The sequence below is a fragment of the Camelus ferus genome, chromosome 8, assembly GCF_009834535.1.
Source record: "Camelus ferus isolate YT-003-E chromosome 8, BCGSAC_Cfer_1.0, whole genome shotgun sequence".
NCBI lineage: Eukaryota > Metazoa > Chordata > Mammalia > Artiodactyla > Camelidae > Camelus > Camelus ferus.
In genome coordinates this window covers 16,215,978-16,232,517 of record NC_045703.1, presented here as the reverse complement: position 1 = coordinate 16,232,517, position 16,540 = coordinate 16,215,978, and the positions used below count along the sequence as shown (strand labels likewise).

At 43.2% G+C, this 16,540-nt stretch overlaps 1 protein-coding gene and 1 non-coding gene across 2 annotated transcripts in view; both read left to right on the top strand.

Moving 5' to 3' along the window:
* The window catches only part of IMPG1 (interphotoreceptor matrix proteoglycan 1), a 101,386-nt gene that overhangs the window by 67,136 nt on the left and 17,710 nt on the right, over window positions 1–16,540 (top strand). The window contains 3 exon segments of the mRNA XM_032485438.1: window positions 8,015–8,181; window positions 8,183–8,530; window positions 11,098–11,317. Of these exon segments, the coding sequence (XP_032341329.1) occupies window positions 8,015–8,181; window positions 8,183–8,530; window positions 11,098–11,317 (735 nt within the window).
* Window positions 2,795–2,868, top strand: TRNAS-AGA. The gene has a single exon. It is a non-coding gene; the product is annotated as a tRNA-Ser (tRNA).

The following is a 16,540-nucleotide window of genomic DNA, read 5'->3' as shown; positions in this document are numbered from 1 at the left end:
TGCGGTACCTCTTTTTAAAAATTCACCATTCCCTAAGTGTGTGATTGTGCCTGGAACAACCTTGCTTGACGTACAGGCGGACGTTTGGTGAGATCTCCTCTTCAGGTGGGAATCTGAGTAGCTAACCCCCCAATACCATGTGGAATCAGAGTCCCATTTCTCATACCGGATTCAACCTGCTTTTTCCTCTTACAGGTGCTCTGCCTCTTCGGTCTTCCCACTTTTCCATTAATTTCAGCAAGAGCCTCATCAAGGAGGCCTGGGGCTGAACAGGGTGAGCTGCTCTCCTGGGAAAACATTTACTGCTAACAAATGTGATTACTCTTTTACTGTGAGATTTTATGAGGAGTATAAACAAGAATGTTGCTAAATTGTCAGACATAATTGTTAGAATGTAGCTGATGTAATTTCCCTTATCTTGAAATTTCCAAAGTCTGTGTTTTCATTGAAAGAAGGTCTCTTGGATCCCTTGCTTAACAGCCACTCAAATCACAGTGTCTGGACTCCCCCTGAACAAAAGGGGGAGGGGGAGGGGGATGGCATTGTCAGTAGACCTGCATGTCGCCTTGAAGATAGTTAAACTACCTGGAAAATAGGATTTAAGTAGTTTAGAGATTCATTATTGAAAAGTGAAAAGCTGACCTTTGGTTTCGTATCACGTGTTAGTAAACCTGCATGCACCTGATTGGCAGGGTCATTGTTCTGTGTTGTAAGTAGCGTATAATTCACAAAAAGCCACTTTACTGGATGTCTCCATGCCCCCACCCCTTTTCCATCCAGCTTCTCTTGACATATATTAGATCCAGCACCCCGTTAACCTACCACTTGCTCCTTGAGACCATGGATATGTTGCCCCAATGCCAACCTTATTAAGTATCCATCACTGCTATTGCATTAAGAGTTTTCTCATCCGTCCATGCCTCAATTTCTTTATCTGCACAGTGGGGATGATAACGCCTTATAACTTGGACGTAACCTTTAGGTACAATAACAAATACATAGGAGGTGCTCAGTCAATTGGAGCTATTGCCATATTTTCAGCGACTGTAAGCACTGAGGCAGCCAATGTATTCATCTTGTTCGTTGCTGCTGCCTCAGTGCCTTGTGAGTACTGGCAGTGGGTAGATACTGAGTAATTGCAGCTGAGCCAATGCAAGTATGCGCACATGAGTGAATGAATGAAGCCCTGGCAGAGAGGCAAGCATCAACAACTTTTGGGGGGGTTTTATGGAAATGAAATGGCCATGTTAGGAAAATGGAACTTCAGTGAGCCTGTCTTAAATTAATTCTGAATAGGTTTTAAGTTTCCTCATCTTCGGATTCTTTACCTGTAAGTAGGATAACCGTATCTAGCTTGCCCTTCTCAAAGAGGGGTTAATAGACATTAATGAAATACAGAATGAGCACAAAGAAGAGAAAGCAGTAACAAAATACACCAGCAGTGAACTGGGACTCATTAAAAGGAAAGATGAGAGAAAGAACTAAAATGCAGAATCTTGAATGCAGCCCACGAGATGCCCGGCCTGTGAATGTCAGAGATTTGGGAGAGAGGGAAGCAGACAGACAACACACAAAGCGGAGGCAGGAGAGAGAACCAAGACAGAAGGCCAAAGAAAGCTTGCATCTATGGAGTATTTGAGTAACTGATGTTGACTCAAATAGAAGAGTTTGGTTTGGTAGGGGAAATAAGTTACAGATATATATGCAATGTAATTAACTTTTATAATATTTATTAAAACCTTTGAGGATCATTTTGCATAAACTATGTAGAAATACTTGGCGTGGTATAAAACGTCAGACAAGTATAAAATGACTTGGTATTTCATAGCTGAGCCATCACAGTTAGTGAGTGCACCATGACGTCACCCCAAACTTTGAGACTTGGAAAACTTAAAGTCCCTGCTTAAAAACAGAGTTTGCGTTTTCCTATCGGAGGAGCTAAGAGCTCTGTGGGGTAGAGTGGAAAGTCACAACACTTCACAGGTTGTTACCAGCACTGTTAGGTCTTTGTCCATCTCGGATTCTTTACGGAATGGTGTGAGGTTTCAATAAGTAAAATTTATATTTAAGTCTTTGGCCATAAATCCTAATTTGCCAATTTCCAAACAGTTAGTAAAACCTTGAGAAGAGCTTGATTAAATCAATTCATAATCTTATCAACTCTTTCATAGAATTGGGTCTTTCTATTATGCTTTAAACTACAAGAATATTATATGTTATTAACATCACAGGAGTTCTATCCATTATTTATTGCATGCTGTATGTCTTAAAGGAGCAACTTGCCTTTGTTGTATCAAATAATTTTTTTAAATGCCACTTCCTCAAATGTACTGGTTCTCAATCCTGACTGCACTGTAGAATCCCCTGGAAAGAGTTTCAGACAGACCAGTGCAGGGGCCCCCTCCCCAGGGTCTAACTGTCTAACTCCACTCCGTTGCCGAAGGGCCCGGATACTGATACTGCTCTGAAAGCATCCCCGGTTTCTAATATTCACTCAGGACAGAGTCTCTCAGCCTTTTGATTCATGTTCTCCAAATACCTCAGTCGAATTCCATTAACTGCCTTTGGAATGGTAAAGAGTAATTTTTTTAAAGTAACTTTTTTTTTTTTTTGGTGTAAAAGATTGCTTTTGTGTCTAGGACACTCATCCAACACAAGGGCATAGGAGAGGTTCGGAGCAGAGCCTACAGGAGGAGGAGGTGGGGGCAGAAGACTGACTGGGTCAAGGGTGGAAATTGGGGGTTGTGGAGGCAAGTACAAGCATGACTCTCATCCAAATATAAAATGAACAGGAGGAAGGGTATAGCTCAGTGGTAGAGTGTGTACCTAGAATGCACAAGGCCCTGGGTTCAATCCCCAGTACCTCCATTAAAATAAATAAGTGAGTAAACCTAATTACCTCCCCCCTCAAAATTTTTTAAAACAACAAAAAAAGATTTTTTAAAAAGAGTAAATACATAAAAATAAACAAATACAAAAATAAAAGGAACGCACAGCAAAGGTTTTATTTAACTCATTTGTTAATGAAGGAACAAATAAGATGTTAAAGTTGGTTCAGAAGAAGTTCTAAAGACAGGCAGGACACAGGCCAGAGAGCCACAGATGGCAGCCGTGGGCCTCACCCAGCCTACCACTTGTTTCCATACAGCTTGCAAGTTAGGTCTGGTTTTTACCTCTCTAAATGGCTGAAAAAACTCAAAAGGGTTATAATATTCTGTGACATGTGAAGATACTCTGAACTTCAGTGTCAGTACCCAGAAGTAAGTTTTCCTGGAACACAGCCTGCCCCTTGATTGACTCTGACTGTGTTAGAGCTTACGGCCGCATAGCTGGGTGGTTGCAATCAAGACATGTGAACTATACTGCCTAACATTTTTACTATTTGGCCCTTTTCAGGAAAAGTTTGCCAACCCTTGATATAGGCAATCAGGAATGCTGACACAAATGTGCAAATTGATGCAAAGCGGGTCAAAATCTACCCAGCAATAACATACAATGTTTGGAATCCTCTCTTCCAGGGGAAGGGAACCAATGGCCTCCCCATCAGACCAACCTCGCTTGCATCTCCATGGACTAGAATTACTGCGTTACCTTCAGTGTCCTGTGGCTTATGTAGTTGTAAAAGAGCCCAGTCAAAGACAAAAGCACAAAACTCTCTAAAATTAGATTACCCCCCCCCAAAAATCTGCTAGTAGAGACTCAGAATTCCCTTTAAAAACATCCAGAATTCTTGTAAACCCATTTCTCAGTCTTTCACAGTTATTCCTACACAAACTAAACCACGTCAACTTTTTCAAGACACCTGAGGAACTCTCTGAGCAGATCTCACTGTCATTCCAGGCCCACACAGGACATGGCCAGCATCCCTTGTCTAACCCGCATTCTCGGCATCCTCTGGATGTTGCCACAGGCCACTGAATGACCACCACTGACTGGCCCCCAATAGTCGGCTTCTCATTCACAGACCAAACCTGAGTCCCTGCTGGGCTCGTGCAGTCCTCTGTGCAGGGAGCACTCAAAGGAAGGTCCGGCTCTGCCCTCAGGGAGCATATGTCCCCACACAGGCATTTCCAAGCCATTGGAGAGGGTTTGTTTTAGATCCAGTTCCCCTGTGATTTTACAGCTTCTTACTTTCCCAAAAGAAAGTGCAACATCCCTCAAAACTTCCCATCCACACTGCGTTTCTTTCATTTATGGGTAGAAAAGCAATCCTGCATAAAAATCAATATTCTCCGATATTCTCTGGTCCTCCTTAAAAAATGCAGTGTTTGACTTTTAAATACACTTGATTTTCATTTAAACTGTTGCATATTTATTGCACTTAAGAAAATCCTCATTAACCATACCTTCAGGGTTTTGATGACAGTCTGAGGAAAACTTTTTGTGAGGTAAACAATTTTCCAAATTTGAGCTAAAATCTTTGCATTATTTCAAAAAATAGCTCTTGCTTTGATCTTCACCATTCACAGGCAAAACTGCTGACGGTTGGTCTCGGAGGAGACTCACACCTGAAGCCAGACTTGCTTTTCCAGGGTACACCAGTTTGGTTTCTACAAATGGTCACAGTTTGGGGTTCAAAGAATTGCACTTGCTGAATTTTGCTTTCTTGCACCATGTTTGGCTTTGCTCCTGGGCCCATCCTTAAAGCCAGCAGAACCACAGAAGACAAAAGAGACAGTTTCAAATGGGCACCAAGCCCTTCCTGTGGCTATCCCCAGGGGTTCTGCACCGAGGGGGCAGGCAGAAACACACAGCTCCCAAGTTCTCCTGCAATGGGTTAGACTGCGTACTTCTCCAGCTGCTGCCCAAGGGTCAGAAACTTCGGAGCTCTGTGTCAGGAAGCGGTCACAGACAAATATATATTTCTCATTGTATCACAGCTACTTACTACTCGGAACTTTCAAATGTGAAGGATAACTTGACTTTTGGAGTGTCTTACTCTGCCATTTCTACTCTCTACTCTCTGTTAGAACTGCATTTGAATATACAATTGTCTCAAAATAAGAAGTTTAATTTTTTTAAAGCCAAGTCACATTAAAGTATTCTGACAAAGACAGCATTTTGCTATCTCACACCTCCCCACTCTGCAGACTACTTTCCAAAAGCAGACTGTTTTAACTCAGCAAGCTATTTCTTCTGGCATTTATTCTTGCCATATCTTTAAAATATATATACCTTTTGATATTTTGTATATTACTTATTGACTTATTATTGGAAATAGGGATTTAAGTTTCTTACAATACTATCTCCTCTCAATATACTGATAACTATTACTAAATCAATATTCAGTGTTTACATTGTATATTCACATTTTAATTTTTGCTAATTTTATGGTGTAATGGTATCTTGGTGTGATTTTTAAAAATTTCTTTTATTGAAGTATAGTTGGCTTACAATGTCATGTTAATTTCTGGTGTACAGTATAGTGATTCAGTTATGCATATATATATATATTCTTTTTCATAATCTTTTTTATTATAGGCCATTACAAGGTATTGATTATATTTCCTTGTGCTATACATAGTAGGAACTTGTTGTTTAAGTAAAGTTATTTTGAGTCTGTTTTGCACACCTCATGATGAACTAAACGTCTTTGGTTTTTAGGGACTGACTTCTCCACTGCAGTATAAAAACTTAAGGCTAGAATCGCCTGTGTTACTGCCACATCTTTTGCATAAGAATCTGATGAAAGCATAATAATTTAAAGTACATTTATAAGTGATGGTAAAGTTTGGATGGTATTTTTATTTCGAAGGAATTGACTGTAGCCTTAGTAGTTTCAGTATCAAGCCAAGAGAGAGTAGGAGGCTTTTAAAATCAGACTTAAATGGGGTTATTAGACTCAGCAGAGCAAAATACAAGATACCCAGTTAAATTTGAATTTCAGATAAACAACAAATAATGTTTTAGTGTAAGCATGTTCCAATGGGAGTATCCTGTATTTTATTTAGCAGCCCTACGTTTAAATAGCCAACTGTTGTATCCATGAAATAACTTGGTTGGATTTACTGTGAATGTGAATGATTAATGCTAAGATGCCACAAAGGGAAAGAGTTAGAAATTCATGTTTGTCGGTTGATGACATAATGCAGCAGACGGTTTCAGTCTGACTAAAGTCTATATCGGGAGAACAGTATGAGTAATGAGATGCTGGCCCAGGGCAGAATGAAGACATTGGCCCTGGTGCTTCTTCTCTGCCCCTGATCATCTGGAGGAGCAGAGAGAGCCCATCACAGGCACACAGATTCAAATGCCTTTCCCCACGGCACAAGGAAGTCAGATCAAACCACCGATAGTACTCGAAGCCCTCCACTTACTCATCCCAGATCCTCCCATGGATGTCTTAGTCAGCTTGGGCTGCTGTAACAAAACATCATAGCCTGGATGCTTAAACAGCAGAAATTCATTCCTCACAGTTCTGGAGCCTGGGGAATCCAAAGTCAAATTGCCAGCTGATTCAGTGCCTGGTGAGGACCCTTTTCCTAGTGAGCACACTGATGCCTTCCTGCTGTGTCCTCACGTGGCAGAGAGAGGTCATGGCTCTCCTGTCTCTTCTTGTTTCTAAGGGCACTAACCCCATTCATGAGGGCTCCACCCTTATGACCTCCTTACCTCCCCGAGACCCCACCTCCTAATAGCATCACATTGGAGATGAGGGACTTCAACTTATGGATTTGAGGAGGATGCAAACATTCGGCCCATGGCAGTGGAGATTTGAACAAAACTACACATGTATATCCAGAGATATCTTGGTGTTAGGAACCATCATTTCTGACAGTTGAGTGAATAATGGGGAGACACACTTAGGCATCCTCCCCAGGCAGAGAGAAGAGAGGGGGCTTCTCTGAAATCTGGTTACAACTCGCCACAGGCAGGTTTTATTTTAAGAAACTAATAAAAGTAATATGATTCCACCTTTCAGAGCAGTTTATCACTTGGAATTTCAGTTTGTAAATTAGCTGAGAGTCCAAAGATTCTATCTGCATCCAGACAGTTCATTCATCATGCTTAGCATTTGGATTTCAACACAGCTTTCCCACATATTTGCCAAAATGCCACTGAAGTAATCACAGAAAGCTCCCTGTTTTGATCTACCTAATGCCTTAAATATTGTCAGTGCCTCCGGATTTAGGTTTATTGGACTATTTTAATAACCCACCAATCTCTTTATCTGAAAGCTTCATATAACCCCTTTCCTAGTTCATAAATCCTTATTGATTTTAATTTTGCACCAAAAAGGGAGTGGACTTTAGTAGTTCAATGTGTATTTATCCAAAAAAGCAATGCAAAGTGGTGGTAGAAATTATCAAGGTATAATCCTGTAAGAAGGACAAAACCTTTAAATATTGTCAATATTTAGTAAGATATATGGTCAATATAAATTCCAACTGTATGCATAACCCACACCTTCATTCTCTCAATAGCATTTTGCAAATTGGCAAGTTATTCAGTTATCCAATTTTGGAGAAGCATAATTTAAATTTTAATTACTAAAACTACCAAAATGTGATAATTGAGATTCCCCAAAAAACCCAATTGCATAAAATTCAGGCTCGTACGGTTGGAAGGTTAGTAAAATTTCCAGGCCAAAACTGCACAGCTAATTGGCTGGGAGTTCCAGCTGGGATGTGATCTATTCCAGTACCATCTGTGGTTTGGCACCATCTGCTGACCTAGTCAGTTTTTACCTCCTGGTCCCTAGATGTGCTGTGTCTGGCTGGGCAGGAATTCCAGAAATTCTAGGCAATTGGTGTTCTTTTAGTCTCACATATCCAGAATTATTGGGCCTGAATAGAAGAATGGGTTCAGGGACCCACCCTCAGTCTCCCCAGGTTTGGACACAGGCCACTGGCCCTTTCTATACCAAAACAATTTTTTTAAACATGATATGAAAAGAATCAGTTCAAATGCTATTTTTCAAAAATTAATTTTAACTTTGGATTTTCCCTTTTGCTTTCTCTTCTTTGGGGGATGCTTGGACCTAATGAATTGGTCTCAGGAGCTTCCTCCACAGACAGTTCCCGGTCTCCACCTGCTGTGGCCTCTACCTCCTTATCAGAAACTCCATCTTTCTTCACTGCATCAAGCATCTTCTCTCTGACTGATCAAAGTACCACCGACATGATGTCCATTGACCAGACAGCACTAATCCCACGGCTAACCATCCCCACTGATGATTATTACTGCCATCAGTCAGTTGGCTCTGGAAATTTCACATTCGCCGACATCTTCAGAATACAGCAGCCAAGATACAGCCAGAGGCTTAGATGGGCTGGATCTCGTTAACGCTCCCTTCTCAGAGGTACCAGGATTCAGTGGGTATGTTTCCACCCCAGATGGCTTCTTGGAAAGCACGACTCCTGACCCAGCTTTGCGGTACATCACCACCAGCTCTGTGACCATGGCTCCCAGGGGCCGAGAACTTGTGGTGTTCTTCAGTCTGCGTGTGGCCAACATGCCCTTCTCCAGTGACCTGTTCAACAAGAGCTCACTCGAGTACCAGGCTCTGGAGCAACGGTTCACGCAGCTGGTGAGTGGACATACAACTCTGTGTGTCTCCTTTCTTTTTGTGCTGTTATTTTATGATAGAATCACTGGCTGTCTTGAGCAATGCAAGTTGGAAGAGACAAACAAGCCTGTATGTTAGCTGTTGCCGACGGCATTCAGCTAGTGTGGTGAGATGGATTCAGATCCAACAGGCAGGTGAGTTCTGTGCTGGATGCATGAGGCAGACCCTGCCGCCCAGCCTTATGGGAGCAATCATTTTTAAGACTTTTTCATTATAGTTCCTACTAATGTAGGTTTCCCAGGAATAATACATAGGAACTCAAGTACTGAAATTGGAGTTTAAAAACAACATGAGCAGATTTTTCCAGGGTTATAATGGCACATGCTGTTTTCCAGCCATCTGCTGAAAGGGTTCAAGGCTAGAAAGGTCCACCGCAGATGAGGGTGAGAGGTTCACGGGGAAGAACCCTTTGTTTTAGTTCCCCTTAAGTTCTCGTAAAACTGAAAAACAGCTAAGTGGCTTACCGTCACTGACCCCAAATAAAGAGAGTGAGAAGTTAATCATGATGGCGCATAACTCTGACTATAAAACACCCTCCAAACTCACATGTTTATTTTGTTTCTATGTGCACAAAAAGAAATACACAATGAGAAATGCTGGACTATGTAACCCCTCTAAACAGTCACGGCCAGTTAAAGTCAAGTACACAGTGCGTTATCTCAAAGATTAAAGAGTTTTGAAAATAACAGCAAATAATATCCGTAAGCTTCATGTAAGTTAAATCACTGTGCAAGTGAAAAAGCACATAAAAATCAATTCTTCATGTGAACTTTAAAGGAAGACTTAGCTATAGAGGAAGACTTTGTGCTGTCTCCTCCCTCCCCTAAGTGAGGTGAGTGAAAATTGGGACAATCAAGGCACAGTCCCAGGGCACTGAGCCCAGGTGCGTTAATTAGGGTACGTGCTAGACTGCCGTAATGAGGAGACTGAGAATATAGTAAATTAAATAGTATTCGGGTTTATTTCTCTTTCACTTTTGGGACAGCTCTGCTCTCCAAGGTCATCCAGGGACTCACATTTCCCTCCATCTTATAATTCTGCCAAGCCCAAGGGTGTTTGCCCACTCACACGGCCAAAGCTGGGCCCCTGGCACATCCCTGTTTTCATCTGGGAGAAGGGGAAGAGAGGAAGCCCCGGGCAAGCAATTTCCTAAGCAAGTGGTGCCAAGATGCCCACTTCTCTTCCATTGGTGGGAACCAGTCACATGGCCACACCTTGCTGCACAGGAGGCTGGGAAGTGTGGTCTTTAGCTGGGTAGCCTCTTTCCCATGAGGAAGACGGGAGTGGATTTGGGAGAAGGGAGTGGCTAGTTGTCTGCACACTCAGTGAGGACAGGGAATTCCCACCGAAGGCCAAAGCAATGTTAAAGATGCAAAGAATGAGCCCAAAGTAGGTAGGAGAAAACAGGAGAGAATAGATAGAAAAAATAAGTACTTTTTATAAACCTGCATTTTATTTTCACAATAACCTTAGTGGAGAAGCTAACTCGAGGGGCTACCAATGTGTGGGTCTGGGTCAGAGTCAAAATTCTGGTGGGGTGCGGGACAGGGACGAAAGAAAAGCAGGTCTAGGTCTAGGCCAAGCCTGGCAGGTCGTAACCTGCACCTGTGTCTTCTCGGTTTGTGGGTGTTGGTTTGGGAAGGAGGGGGCTCACTTTCAGGACTGGGAACAGACATCACTGAGTTTCAGACATTTCTGAAAAGTGATCTCAAGGATGGGGCTTATAAGAAGCAGGTGCAGGAATGTGAAGCACAATTCCTAGGGGTGCAATTTTGAGATTATTAAATTATAGCTTAGAAAAGGTCCTTAGGGAACCACCTTTTCTTCTCCCTCATAATTCAGGTAAGAACATTGAGGAATGACACAGTAGCTAAGTGGCTTGAAGGTCACACAGCTAGCTAGCTCCAGGACGGACCCCTGGTCTCCTGACAGCCAAGTTCTCTGCCCTTCTCACTGCACTGCTTTTGTGTTAGTGTGAAACATCCCTGAACAGACAGACAAGCTGATTTTTTTTTACATTTTTTTTATTGAGTTATAGTCATTTTACAATGTTGTGTCAAATTCAGACAAGCTGATTTTTTAAGCTTTGGTTTATTTCAATAGTTCATTTCAAATTGGTTGCTTCCAAGTTGATGTCCCACATACCAGGCATAGGTCAGTCTCCTCCTGGGTTCAGTTTGGAACATGTGTTTATTTATTCAGATTTTTTTTTTTTTTAATAACCAAGCCTGGCATCCCTGCTTGGCTGATAGTGTTGACCTGGACTTTTTAAAATCGTCTTTCTCACAGTTCATCATGAAGAAAATCACTGCCCATCCATTTCAATACACAGAAAGGTGGAAATATGACACATAATTGCTGCAAACAGGTCATTAAATAGTGGTGTTCTGGTCTCCTGCTAAATCCAAACACCAGTACAGCAAAGGAACTGAAATGGACGCCTCAGATAATGCAGTATGATTATCAGTGAGTTAGCAGCAGCTGAGCACCGAACACCGATAAGGGTAAACTGTCTTTCATTGTTGCAGCTGGTTCCATATCTACGATCCAATCTCACTGGCTTTAAGCAGCTTGAAATACTTAACTTCAGAAATGGGAGTGTGATCGTGAACAGTAAGATGAGATTTGCTAAGTCGGTGCCCTACAACCTCACCAAGGCAGTGCGAGGGGTCTTGGAGGATTTCCGCTCTGCCGCAGCCCAACAGCTTGATCTGGAAATAGATCGCTACTCTCTCGACGTCGAACCAGGTAAAAGACTCCAACCCAGAAAACTGTGTGAGTGTTTGGGGGTTTTTGTTTGTATAAGCACGCATTTCAAATTTTGAGGCCACAAATGTCAACCTAAAATCGCACGTGACGAAGTAACATTTTGGAAGCTATGAAACACCTTAGTAGAAAGGAAGGGTCCTAATGTTGCTGGGGATGAGGCTCTCGTCACATTGCAGGAAGAATTCAGAGACAAGGCACAGAGGTTAAGAAAGTGAAGTGGGGATTTATTAAGGGATGGAGAGCACACTCTCAAGGGGAGAGTGGGCAGGCTCAGGTGAGCAGCTGCCCTGAGTTCCTTTGGCAGGTTGGTTACATAGAGTGTAAAAATGAATGGGCAGAATATTCACTGGGGAGAGAAGGGTCTGGGGTCATATTCCCTGATTTTCATCTCAACTCCACCTTCCTGAAGGGAGGAGGGATTCTTGTCCATATTTAGTCTGGATGGGAAGTGTCACGGTGTTGGTGCATGATGGGTACTTCTAATCTGCAAGGCTGATCTTATTGAAATGAGAACATAATGAGCAAAAGGTCACATTCAGACTGGAGATTCCTGCCTGTTCCCACCTTTCGCAAAGGGAGGAGGGATTTTTGTCCTTATTTATTCTGGATCAGAAGTGTCATGACATTGGTACTTCTGTTATCAGAGAATAGGTTCTTGCCTCTCGCAGGAAAGAATTCAAGAGGGAGGCATGGTAAAGCGGAAGCGAGTTTATTAGAGAGTCGCACTCCATAGAGTGCGGTCTGTCTCACTCAGATGGGGAAACAGCTTAGTCATACACACTCCAAAGACAGAGTGCAGGCCGTCTCAGAAGGCAAGGGAGAGACAGTGGCCACAAGGTGCAGAGCTGTTAAGTTTTATGGGCTCAGTAATTTCATATGCTAATGAGTAGGAGGATTATTCCAACTACTTTTGGGAAGGGGCAGGGATTTTCAGGAATCAGGCCCCCTGCCCACTTTTTGACCTTTTAAGGTCAGCCCAGGAACTGTCATGGCGCCTGTGGGTGAGGCTCAAGTTCCCCTGGAAGTCGAATCTCCTGCCATCTTGGTTCTAACCAGTCTGTTCTGTCCTCAGTTGCTGTGTAATTCCTGCAGTGGTTGTGCCCTGCCCTCCTGTTTCACTCCTAATCTGCAAGGCTAATTTTATTGAAATGAGGACATAATGTGCAAAAAGTTACATTCAGACACTGGAGATTCCTGCTTTTTCCCACCTTTGTCAGTCTCCAGGCCACTTGTCACCCCAAAATGTGTCACCTCTTATCAGCCCAGGGGTTTCTGCTTTTCTTTCTCTGCCCAGAGACCCCTGGTGTTTACATGATGTTTAGTTTCCTGCATTTGGCTGGTGCCCCTCCTTTCTGCCCAATTCCTGCCATTTGGCCTATGTCCCCATTTTTCTGATCATATCTAGCTATCTGCCTGCTCTAACAGTTCCACCATTAGCTTCAAAATTCTATTTTCTAACCAAATAAAGGGAATTTTTTTTTTTTTAATTCCCTGGAGTGCAAGGGGGCAAGTCTCCAAATCTACTGGCAAAGCAACTTTCGAGTCAGGTTCAGACAAAGCTTCCTAATTGGCTATGAATTAGTGAAGTGGATCTTTAACATCCTGCCTGGCTTTCTGTGGACTAACAAGGCCGAGGGAAAGGCCTTGGGCAAAATGTGAACAAAAAGGCTCAGCTGGGAGACATTTATCTTTGACAGAGCAAAACTTTGAGCAACTTTAAGAAAATTGCCTCCTACCTTAGTAAACAGGATTATTAAAAAGACAGACAGCCCAAAGGCACTGAGCCTGGGAGCGCTTGCCTTTGAACAAGGGCAGCTAAGCAAGCCCTCTGGACCCCCTAAGAAATCAAAGACCTCCGAAGTGCTAGTAAGACACTGCCTCTTCCCCTGAAACTACCAGGGGGGGCCCTGCCAGTTAAAATCAGGAGACCAAAGTTTTTAGTCAATTGAAAATGAAAACAGGAACTTAGCAAAGGAGAACTTAGAAAGAGAGGTGGGAGCCCGAAGCATCCCTTCCACCCTCCCCTGGGGAGCTGACAGGCCACTTGGAGACCCATCCAACAACAGGAGCCACGTCCGTAAGGAGCCAAGTCGAGGTGGAGAGGGGAAACCCGGGTGGGTGCCTTTTGGAAAGAGGGCAGGAAGCTGGTAGTCTATTTGCCAAGGATGCGTAAGGCGACCCTGGTGATGCTGGAAGGAAGCACACCATGAAACAATGACCTTGGAGGGTCACAGTCCTGAATGTGAATCCTGTGCACTATGCAGCAGCGCTCAGTCTCCACAGCTGGGAAGTGGAGATGGTACCAATTTCGAGGATTCATCAAAAGAATGTTTACAACACTTAGCATGCCATTCGACACGTTGCAGTTGACTGATTAACTGTTAGCAGTTAATACTGTAACAGGGTCATTATTAACCTGACTAATAATTTGTGCCCTTGTTACCAGAGAGTAGGTTCTTGTCTCATGGGAGAAAGAATTCAGGACGAGACACAGAGGTCAAGAAAGTAAAGTGAGGATTTATTAGATACACATTCTGCAGAGAGAACTTGGTCTGTCTTAGCATGGAAAGCGGCCTCAGGGTGCGGGGGTGGCTAGTTTTTATGGGCTGGATAATTTCATATGCTAACAAGTGGGAGGACTATTCCAGTGATTTCAGAGAAGGATGGGGGATTTCCAGGAATTGGGTCCCGCCTACTTTTTGGCCCTTTATGGTCAGCCTAGGACTTTTGTGGGGCCTGTGGGTGTGCCATTTAGCATGCTAATGTATTACAATGACTCTAAAATGTGGCTCAAGCTCTGTTGCAAGTTGAATCTTCCACCATCTTGGGCCAAGTTGGTCCTAACCAATTTATGGCGTATCCTCAACGGCTATGTCGTTCTTTTAATGGTTGTGCCCTGCCCTCTTCCCTCCTGTCTCACCCTGAGGAAGATACCAGTGGGAACGATGAAAAGTACCATGACAAGGTATTTGTGCATAGGCTGGACTGAAATTATTTTCACTAATTTCTCATGACCTGTTTGACTAGGTAGCTTTTCCTCTAAGAAGCCAATAGCAATAGAAGTGAGCTGGTGCTCGCATGGGTTTCAGTCCTTACTGGAGCCAAATTTATACTGAGCTATCCAAGAAATGCTTTCAGGCTGCCTAGTGTCCTGTGGGTCACATTGAAGCCTGGGGCCCAAACAGTAGAGAGAGGATGTGGGGGTAGAGATCAGTGTAGAGGGTTCTAACGCCCCAGCCAGTCTCAGGCAGTCAGAGGCCTATGGTAGATGGTGGTGTGAGGGTTGAGCTGCTGCAGCTACCAGAGACAACCAGCGCCATGAAAGAAACCATTTAGTGACACTTGTTAAAGATGCCAGGGAAGGCTTTATTCCAGCAGCCCATCTCGATGGGTGTAGGGACCACTGCAGTGGAGTCTCACAGTAGAAGAGAGACTGGAATCAACTCTGAGCCCAGCATGCACAACTGGGAATTTACAGCCAAGGAGCAGAGTGGATCCGTGGATGGAAAATTAATAAGATGGAACATCAAGGGTGCCAGGGGATTGTGGCTACACTGACCCAAAAGGATTCTTGCAGAGGGCAGGTCAGCACGATCAGACACCACCTATGAGAGAGCAGAGAATGAGGAATCTAATGATCAGATATGGAGGATGGAGGATCCTAGTCAAACCAGCTTAGCAGGATTCATGCCAAAACCAGACAATGAAGAGACAAACGCAGAAGCCCAAGAGTCAAGGCCAAGTTGAAAATTTCAGGAGAACCTGGGCAGAGTCTAGTCAAGGAGGGAATCTCTGTCAGCACCAGAGCTGAAGACACAGGACACCCGCCACCAAAGTGTCGGTGGCGGCACACAAGCAACTATTGGAGGGTGGTGACTGCAGAAGAGAGAGAGGTGGCCCCAAGGGAGAGAGATAGTCAGGGACCCACTTAATTGCAGACTCACAACGCCCCACCATTCTCAGCCTCTCCTGTTCACAGCCTGTTCCAATCCAGGAGGAGACAGCCCTAAACCCAAAACACTCACAACCATTGCTTCCAACAGAGTTCATTAATTTCTTACTTCTATGAATCTGCATGTCTTGTAAAACTTCTTGAAATTGAAATGTAAAATGCTGATCTTTAAAAAAAAAAATCCTATATAGTCACAGTGAAGTGTTTCTAGCATTAGTTCTCCTGTACAATTTTAGTTGGAGGAAGTATGTACAAAATTAATATTTTGATTATAGAAGAAATGAGTGTCTAGATTTTAAAAACAAATTAAGGGAAACTATGTAGGTGATTTTTCAATAGTTGTCTTATTTTTTTAATCTAGGCTATGACAGCTATTTTACTTCTAGTTTTTCAGCATGATTGACTGATCCAGATTTTCTCCTCCTGGTGGTGTATTTGAGTGTAAGCTGTCATGGTGATCAACAGGCGAGCTGATTAAAATGCCCTCCTAGTACAACCAACCAGTGCAAGCAGTCGATCGTGCTGCCTCTCAGGTCCCTGGACCCCAAGTGAAGATAATTACTTCAGCCTCCTTGAGAACAAGGACTCAAATTCCAATTTACATGGCCCCTGGCTCTCTAGCTGGCATGGTCTTTTCTAGTGTCTAAGGCTTGGCTGATCCTTGGCAGTGCCCATCCCCCAGCTCATAGTAAGAGAGGTCACAGTATCATTAAAAATCCCAGATAATACTAGAAGGTCACTTTAGCCAAAAATGACTGAGAACAGAGGTAATTCTTCAACCTCCCATCCAGAGCAAGTTGCAGGTCTATGCCCTGGAGATGCTACTGAGAATCTACTGTAAACAGTTCGTGGTGGTGGTTCTTGAGAATGGTGGAGAATTGAAATAAAACCCTAAGTTTCTCTCCGTCCATGCCCCTTTTAGCCAGAAAGAACACCCATTAATAACTTCTTCGATTCCACAACCATGTACTAAGCTCCAACCACGTGCATGGTACCATGATGAGCCTTCTGTTATCACTGAATAATTACCCTCACTCTAACCCTGCCCTTAAGCAGTAAGTCATAAGCAAAATATTTGGGGCCAATATTTAAATAACAATTAAACAATAATCATGAACTTAAATGTAGATTTTTTTTAAAGTCCTTTTAATCACTGAATAGCCCAGCTAAAGCTGCTGCTACCTTTGCTCCAGCAGAACACAGAATGGGAGATTGATATTTGAGCTGGAGGGACATTCGTGATCATCTGG